The sequence below is a fragment of the Rhopalosiphum padi genome, chromosome 1 (assembly GCF_020882245.1).
Source record: "Rhopalosiphum padi isolate XX-2018 chromosome 1, ASM2088224v1, whole genome shotgun sequence".
NCBI classification, from domain to species: Eukaryota; Metazoa; Arthropoda; class Insecta; order Hemiptera; family Aphididae; genus Rhopalosiphum; species Rhopalosiphum padi.
The window spans coordinates 86,824,999-86,834,306 of NC_083597.1; the positions used below are offsets into that span (position 1 = coordinate 86,824,999).

At 24.4% G+C, this 9,308-nt stretch overlaps 1 protein-coding gene across 1 annotated transcript; it reads left to right on the plus strand.

The window, feature by feature from the left end:
• The first annotated feature begins 5,871 nt into the window (after window positions 1-5,871).
• On the plus strand, window positions 5,872-8,969 carry LOC132927151 (uncharacterized). Its single transcript, XM_060991618.1, has 4 exons — window positions 5,872-5,880; window positions 6,481-6,549; window positions 6,946-7,038; window positions 8,841-8,969. The coding sequence occupies exons 1-4, from the start codon at window positions 5,872-5,874 to the stop codon at window positions 8,967-8,969; spliced, it is 300 nt and encodes a 99-aa protein (XP_060847601.1).
• Window positions 8,970-9,308: the final 339 nt, after the last annotated feature.

The window sequence follows — 9,308 nt, forward strand, 5'->3', positions numbered from 1 at the left end:
TACCTATATAAATAAACTACATATCTATACAATTATACATATTTTATTGTATAATAGAGTTGTTGCGTATAATACAGTGTAAAAACAAATCTGATTGTTATACAAATTACCTAACATCTACGACTGATTATCGTCTGGTACCCAACATTGAGTTATCCGTTTTTTGTATTTAGAGTTACTTTTCTGTTTACTATTTTTTAAACGTACAAACACACATGTGTCATATACATTACACACATACAGACACACCAATACACTAACACTCACAGGTTTTCCTCGGTGGCTCTGTCCGCTTGACCACTTCCTGCAGAGTGCTATATACAAATATACACATAATATACACAGGTCGGTCGATACCTACGAAGTATTTTGGTGACCGGGACGCGCGTATTATCAATCATATGCTTCCGGCCCGTACAGTAAGATTTCAAATAAGTAAATTCCACAGGTACATTTGAGAGCGTAGAGAAAAAAATTTAATATCTACCGGTATGCCTAGTAAATTAAAATAAATTTCATTGGTAATTGCAAGCAGGTTAGAACCGCCAGTTGTACATCAGAGATTTCGATCGAGCAAGCTCGGATCCAGATTGTTTTTACGGTGATGAAGAGGAGTAAACGATGAAAACGGGCAAAGTCAATTGACAAGTCAATGCATTTTATCGGTAGCAAAAACAAACATCCTAGAAAATTCACCAGAGTTTGCCCCCTCTTGAATCAGCAGCTGCCATTGGGTGTACTGCCCAATGAATTTGAAAACCTAGGTAAATTGGGTTCACGATAATTCGTGTTCATTTTGAAAACGGTAAGTAGAGGAGAATTCGTAATTTTCACCAAAATAAAGATATGCAATTTGCACCACTGCATATAACCGAAAATAGTGGTTGTAATTAACACCAAAATAAATATTTATTAGTAATGGATACTATCCAATATTAATTTAACTTGACAGACCCAAATTACGATAATAATTTTTGGGAATTTCTATCTACCCGCCACCTTATCTGGTAATAATATCGGTTTTACGACGAATAATCATTCATCAATCAATTCAAATAATTGTAATTTCATTAAAATAACAAATAATTTTTTATATATTCAAATATTTTGTTTCAATATAATTCATTAACGAAAAACTATTTTCTTGAAATTATAAATGTTTATTATAAAATTATATAAAAAAAATATATATATATATATTATTTTTGTACATACCTATAATTTACTAAAATCGGATGGATTATTAATAAAAAGTTTTAATGACACAGAAATTATATAACCTTCACAATTATTTGTAATTTTTTATTCGTCCTTTTTCAATATCAGTTAAAAATTTAAACATTACATTTATAATATCAATTTATCAACTCACATTCAATAGTGATGTACTGATATTCGCATTTTTATGCCACTGAATTTCATAATTGAATATCATATAAAAACTCAGCATCATTTTAAAAACTTTGTACAAAATATAAGCAACGAAAAAATCATAAACTGAAAATATAACACCTATTTTTATTTATAGTATAATATACATAGTCTAAAGGTCATCAACCTTTAAACGCTTCACTTATTATTTTAAAATATATATTTTTTTTTTAATTCATAAACTAAATTTTGTAACGTGAAATATATATTTTATTCTTGTTATGTTTATTAATAATATAACACTAATATTCGTAAACTGGGTCCTATTAACTGGTGCTAATATTATAACGACCGTAATTACAAAAATTTCATTCAACGACTGCGATTCGACCAAAAATCAGCCTGGCCGACAGTGGTATCAATCACTGTAATCTCTGACAGCTGTTAGTCAAACTTGTTTACGATAAAGTATATATATTATGATATTTAGGTACACACGCTATACATTTTTTATTGTAATATAACGGTGGAATATATCATACAATTGATTGTTATCCAAATCAAGCAACACCTACACTGACATTAAATTTGTTTAAACACTAGACATAAACGTCAATGATCAATTTATTATCTGTTACTATTAATAACAACGTAAACGTGATATATGATAATGAATAACCTAACATTTTAACAATTTTGTAGACTGTGACAGAATAGTGATTATTTTTAACTAACCTAAATAAATAATAATTTTCCAATAAAATCGATGTGTTAATTTATTTTTTAAATTTTTTAAATTTTTTAAAATAATTGATATTGTAATTTCATTAAAATAAAAAATGATTTTTATTATATTCAAATATTTTGGTTCAATATTATTCATTAACGAAAAACTATTTTCTTGAAATTATAAATGTTTATTATAAAATTATAAAAAAAAAACTATAAATTATATTATTATCCTTGTGCATATCATACACTAATTATTTGGATGGATAATTAATAAAAAGTTTTAATGACACAGAAATTATATAACCTTCACAATTTGTATTTATTTATTTGTCCTTTTTCAAGATTAGTCAAAAATTTAAACATAACATCTCTATTATCGATTTATTAACTTCCATTCAATAGTGATGTACTGATATTTGCATTTTTATGCCACTTATTTCATAGTTAAATATCATGAACAAATTATTTTATAAGTCATATTTAAACCAAATAAAACTCAGAGGGGAATTATTGGTTCTGCTGAAACTATCTATTTAGGAAAATGATTTGCACTGATTCCACAGGCTACTGTTTATTATATATACATACAAACGTATATGTGAATATATTATAAAATGTGTAGTGTAAATTGTATAAAATGATTTACTTATTTGAATATCCTAGTGCAATTTTTATTTTTTTATGTAGTTTAAAGTTTGCTTAGTGAGTTGAAACAAATATGAAATAAAGTATATGCATAATGCTTATCACTCTCCACAAAATGGAACTAGTTGCACGATTTGATATAGCTTATTCGACACTTTAAATATTAGAGAAATTTGTACTGGAAAAATATCATCACGCTGTTAATTACAAATATAAGCCAAAACACACTAACATTAATTGTAGAAAAAACACCAGACAGGATAATAAACGTACCGTCAATCATCATTAATTCATAATTGTATGTTATTATTACTAACCACATAAACTTCATACACAAATACCTAACCTAACCTTTTATCGATGTTTTTGGGTATGTAAGTATTATGTTATGATATTGACTTAACTAAATAAATAATAATTCCTCGTGACGTAATTGAATTCATTTGTTTTTCAATTATTTCAGTAGTTTAGATTAATTGAATTTATGATTCCATTATAGAAACAAATATTTATGTATGAAAATCGAATATTTAGTTTCCACATTTAGTATCTAAAAAAGAATTCTCTTAAAATGACGACTGTTTATAAAAACACTTTAAGAACTATTTTATACTTGTGCAAGTTTATTGGCATCATTAACATATCTTACGTATTACAATCAGATGGTTTATTAATCCATAGTAATGATTTAATATATAAATGTCTTGAAATTTCACGAATGATCGTGTTAATAATATTCACTTACTCTTTATACACAAAAACTCATTTTTTTCATTCAATACATTTATTAAAACTATGGTCAGTCATCTTTGCATCAAGAATATCAGAAACGCGGTTAATAAAGTAAGATAAATGAAACTTTTTATATTTAATACCAATAAATTAAGAAACAAAAATAGTTTATACTTATTTTTTACAGACATTTAGTAAATTAAGAACGCATATCAAATAACATTTTAATGATCTTTTTTAAATCACCTTTTTGTGGGAAGGAGTAAAGTTTATATTTTGAATTTTAAACGATATGTCAGTCTATATCACTAAGTATGGTTATTGGTTAATAAACACTTCTATCACTCGCATGACAACAACCTAAAAGTATTTTTAAACCAGAAGTCAATATAACACAAATTTAATTCAAAATGTTAACATACTTTTGAGTAACTAAAACTCACTGTGATCATTACTTTTCGAATGCAACAATAACTTGATAAATTAAACCAGTTACTTGATGGTTATTAGAGCGTATCGTTTTAAGTTAGTCATTTGTAAGCTTTTGAAATAAAAACCTCATAACGTGTAAAAAAAGACAATAATCACTAATTGCCTAAATATATTTCATGATATGTTTTTTGAAAGTAATTAATTAAAATAATAAATTTTATCATTATTATTACGATCAATTTATTTAATTGTTGCCAAAAAAATTGCATTTTTTATATTATCAATACCTATTTAATTATTATATCATTATTAACTTTTGAGTCTATACCTCCTTAATGTATAACAGTAGTACTGTGACAGTATTAATAGGTCCATACTATAAATAGGTAAGAACTATCTTAAAGTTAATCCAAATATTTTTAAGATTTCCTTTAATATAATTAATAAATATACGTAAAAATTAAAAGAATCTATACTCACAATACAATTATTTTAATGATAATATTAGACTTAAGTTTTTCGTAATTTTTTGTTTGTTTAATCCAATTACTTATAAAAATATAATGACTGGACATTTTTCATTTTGACACAAACCTATCTCGGATTTGAAATTTTTACTGATACTAATCGTTTACATAAACACTATAAAAACTACACATCTTTGAAAAATCAATACGTTCATCACTCGCATAAAATATAAAATCAAACAATATGTAATTTAAAAAATATACAATATATACCGCATTAAATCATTAATTTTAGCCCTAAATTAGAAAAGGTATAATTAATAATATTATTTCACCAGTATAAATTACAATGTACAATTGAGACAGGTTATAAATAATTACATACTATTGATTTTTAAAAGGAGGATAGAGTATTAAAAAAATTCATTGCTAATTAATGCATAATTTATTCTTGGCCTGTACAGTAAAATGTATGCCCAACACAATGTAAAAATATAATTAATAATCGAATTTTTCACATAATATTTTTGTAGGTTGATGAATGGTATAATCGAGTACGACCAAAAACTAACATCACTTCCAAGGTTTTTACTGATTCATCAACTATCACCGAAGAAAAGCTATTGGAACATAATATTCATTTTCACCTCAATTTATTATGTTGGAATGACAATACTTGGTCTGCACTTATGGCCACCGAAGACCATAGACATCATTAGTATTGCTATTTATTTTGTTAGATTACAATTCTTCATCGGAGTTTCAGTAATGTTTTCCTCGTATTTTTTCCTACAACAATTGGAGTATAGGTTCCAAATGTTAAACCATTCGTGGAAATATCTTCTACCCGGGTTTCTAACTACTCCTAGTGAATTGACACAATCCATAACCGAAATGACGCTGGATAAACTTCGATTGTTACACGCTGAACTATCGGATCTATTAAGAATATTTAGTGAGGGTTACGGACAAATACTATTAGGATATTTTATATTCACTTATACTGATATGCTACTTAGCTTTTATTATTTAATTTATACTTCTAAAAAAATAATAAAATATAATTTTGACAATATTATAACTAAATGTATACCATACCTTTTGCAACTACAAAATGTCATATTGATTTTATCCATCATAATTGCTGCATCACGTGTCCATGAAAAGGTACCGTCAATAAAAACTTTTAAATTTAAGTATCTATCAATAATTTATACAAAAATCGAATTATGGCATTTTAATATAGTATGATTACATAATATAGATAATCTAATAATGTACTGTTGTCCTTTTTATATTTTGTATGGCTTTTTTTTTTTTAATTATTTTATTAATTTGTATACTGCTTTGCCGCTTTGGACACATATTGGAGTAGGTTAAGCTGATGTCATATAATTAAATTCAAAATGTCAACGTAATATTTTTAATTATTATAATATATTTTATTTTGGTGAATTACAACTCGGTTAATAGTTATATACTTGCAAGCACAATGTCATATGTAAATTGAGCTTTATGTTAACTTCTCAATTTTATTTTGTTGATATTTTGATGGAAGCATTATACAAAATCTGACATTTTCCTTATCTCAATTGCATGTATATTTAAAATTTATATTTATTATTTTTAAGCATTGGAGCAAGTTTATTTTATAAAGTATAAACATTTAATATTTATATTTGATAATAGTTAAATAAGCAATTATTAAATCATATTTTGATTATAATTTTTAAGATTATTATTTATTTTTGTTCAATTATATGCAGAGGCATAGCCAGGATTTTTTTTATGAAGGGAGCTATATACTTTTAACTTGAGTTATTGAAAATCAAAAACAACAACAAAACAAAAATATTGATAATATATTAACGTTGATTTAACATTAACGTATTTACTATTTTAAAAAATTTAAATTTGTAAGACATTTTCCATATGTAAATTAAAATATTTCAAAAAAGTATATAAAATCCGGTTAATGAGATTGAGGGGTCATATATAATGTTAAAATTCTCTTAGATACTCATGTTAATTTTATACAAAATTATTGATTTTTTTTTCATATTTTATGATATTTAATTTATTTGATTAAATGTTTCTACAGAAACGGAGGATGATATCACATTTACGATTAATAAGGATTTCAAATTTATCAGCCAACCTAAAAACACAAGTAAATAATAATATATATAATAAGTGTAATTTATTATAATATATAAATGAAATTATACTTCTCGTTCCCTTAAATAAATATTAATAATACAAAACGAAGTTTGCCATATGCAATTGCTTAGACCTAGAAATTTGAAAATTAACATTTATGTTAATGAATGTATAATTAATTACCATAATTTTATATTAGTTTTATATTTATTTATTGATGTTTGCTTTTATTCATAATATAAATTTTAAATTACATATTATACTTTATGAGTTGAGTCATTGAATTATGCTTGTGGTGTCACTGATGAAACGCGTAATTATTAATAAAAAATAAAAATGATATGATTTTAATTTATTTACTATCACAATTATTATCTACAGCAAAAATTCCAAATGTGTTTTCTAGGTGAAATTGTTTATGAACCAAATATCAGTTCTTGAATCAAGTGAAATCACAGCTTTTGGAATTTTCAACATAAATTTAAATCTTGTTGTATCAGTGAGTATGCATTTCAGTCTTGAGGTATTAATCTAACATAAAACCAGTTAAACCTATTGGATCAATATTATTTTTGGGAAAAATAAAATGAAATTCGTCCAACTATCACCACAGCCGTTTACGCAAAAAGTTATATTTTGATTTACGCCGAAAAAATGTATAACCTATTTTATATTTATTATTTTGGAGAACCCCTCTTTTATTAATCACGTCCCGTATTACTTTTATTATTATTATTATTATTATTATTATTTTAACACTAGATGAATTTGTTATTTATTAAACTCACCTTTCGTGTTTTCTTGAGTTCAGATTTTGGCTGCATGTTATTTGCATCACAATAAAAGGTATATTTTTCAGGTAGTAAATTTAACCGGTAATTTGTGTCCCGTTTTGGGAATGCAAGTCAGCTATATAATTATTATCAATATTATCTACTAAAATCATTAAAATCGATATTATCGTGTCACTAATATATAATAAACCTCACTATTTATAGGACGGGGACAGTTTGGTCTGAATATTCAAATAGCATACAAAGAACAACAAATGCATATGAAGCTTTTCACTCGAACTTTAATTCATATTTTTATTTTAGTCGTGTGCATATTTTCCAATTCATTGACTTCATAAAATCAATCCAGATTAATACTTATGTCTTGATTAATAGCATTAATTCTACAATAAAATATTACAGAAAAAAACATTTAAAATTAGAATACTTAAAAAAAACAAATAGAAAGTTTTAAAAAAAAGAGGTAATTTCACTATTAAATTGTATTATAAATGTCATTTAAGTTTCAACCAATATAAAGTATACATACATAAGTATACTACATAATATTATTATCATGAAAATGTTTTTATATTATTATTATAATAATTATTATTTAAATTATTACTTTGAATTATAATTTAATTGACAAAATGTAAAACTTATAAATTGTTATATTATTTACAATTGTATACTTAATTTACTTATTACTTTTACTTCTATTAAATTAAAATAAACATCAATGTATATTTTTTTAGTAACATTTTGATATCGATTATATCAATAAAATCGAGACGCAATTAGGTTAGTTAGGTTAATTTAAATAAAATACAGATCAGAGAATATTGTAAAATTCAAGTGTGAAGTAACAAAAACTTCATAAAATATGACTAATTTATAACAAATAAGAAATTGAATCACTTTTTCAAAATTCATTCAAAAACACTTTTATCGATGAAAATTTTGAAATCTAACACTGAATATTTTAAAATATGTTTGAATTTTTAAACTTTTCCTCTATTGTTATTACATGTTTATTATTTATTATTTTTCAATCTGATTCTCTTGACTTTACAACAACCATAATACCTATAACATATGTTATACTCAAACTTGAATGTAGTATGTACTATGTATAAAATATAAAACCGGCTATATGAATCAAGGTTTAAGATATCTTAAATCATAATAAGTGTAATAGCTATATGAGTAATAGTAATAAGGTAAGGTTTAGATTATTGTTTTTGATCAATATATCTGTGATCCAAGGTTTGGTACAAATATCGTAATCGTTACGATATTTTATGGAATTAGGATTAGGAAATCTTAACAAATATATATAATAATTTAATCATTTTTTTTACCGAAATCGGTCATAATTACGACGGACAAGGGTTACATTGCCGGAAAACTGAGGAAATCTTAGTGCAATATAATTATTGTGTAACTTAAATTATTTTTTTAAATTTATTTAAGTTAAATATAGTTTATTATGATACAAAATAATATAAATTGTTTTTGTTTACAGATACTAGTATTACTTATAACCGGTTTAGTTACAATAATACAAATGCAAGAACATCCAATAATGTTACAATTAGAAGAGAATTTACAGATATTTATGAAGAATATAACTAACAAAAATGATACTATCTGAAAATTTAACATGCCTATTTTAATTGCATAGTCTAGAAGTCATCAACCTTTTAATAAATGTATGGGTTGTATCTTAAAAATTGAAAGTTGACTAAATTATAATTAATACATTTTTACGTACGAAAAATAATTCAGATTGAAAACAGTGGGTTATCTTTTTTCCAATTATTTCAAAAGATTTTTTTAACGTATTAATATAAAACTATATTAAGCCATTTGTATCTAAATAAAAATATCGTAACTACCTTTATTTTATAATTAAGTATATTGATAAAATTTAAATTAAGTGCCCCATAAAATAATATGTACAATATATTGCGGCAATCGCAATTATGTTGTA

What these genes read in the sequence shown, in the direction of transcription:
- LOC132927151 (XM_060991618.1), top strand. An exon ending in CAGCCAACCTAAAAACACAA is followed by an intron (nt 6,550 to 6,945) that starts GTAAATAATAAT and finishes TGTGTTTTCTAG; the next exon opens with GTGAAATTGTTTATGAACCA. An exon ending in ATTTAAATCTTGTTGTATCA is followed by an intron (nt 7,039 to 8,840) that starts GTGAGTATGCAT and finishes TTTTGTTTACAG; the next exon opens with ATACTAGTATTACTTATAAC.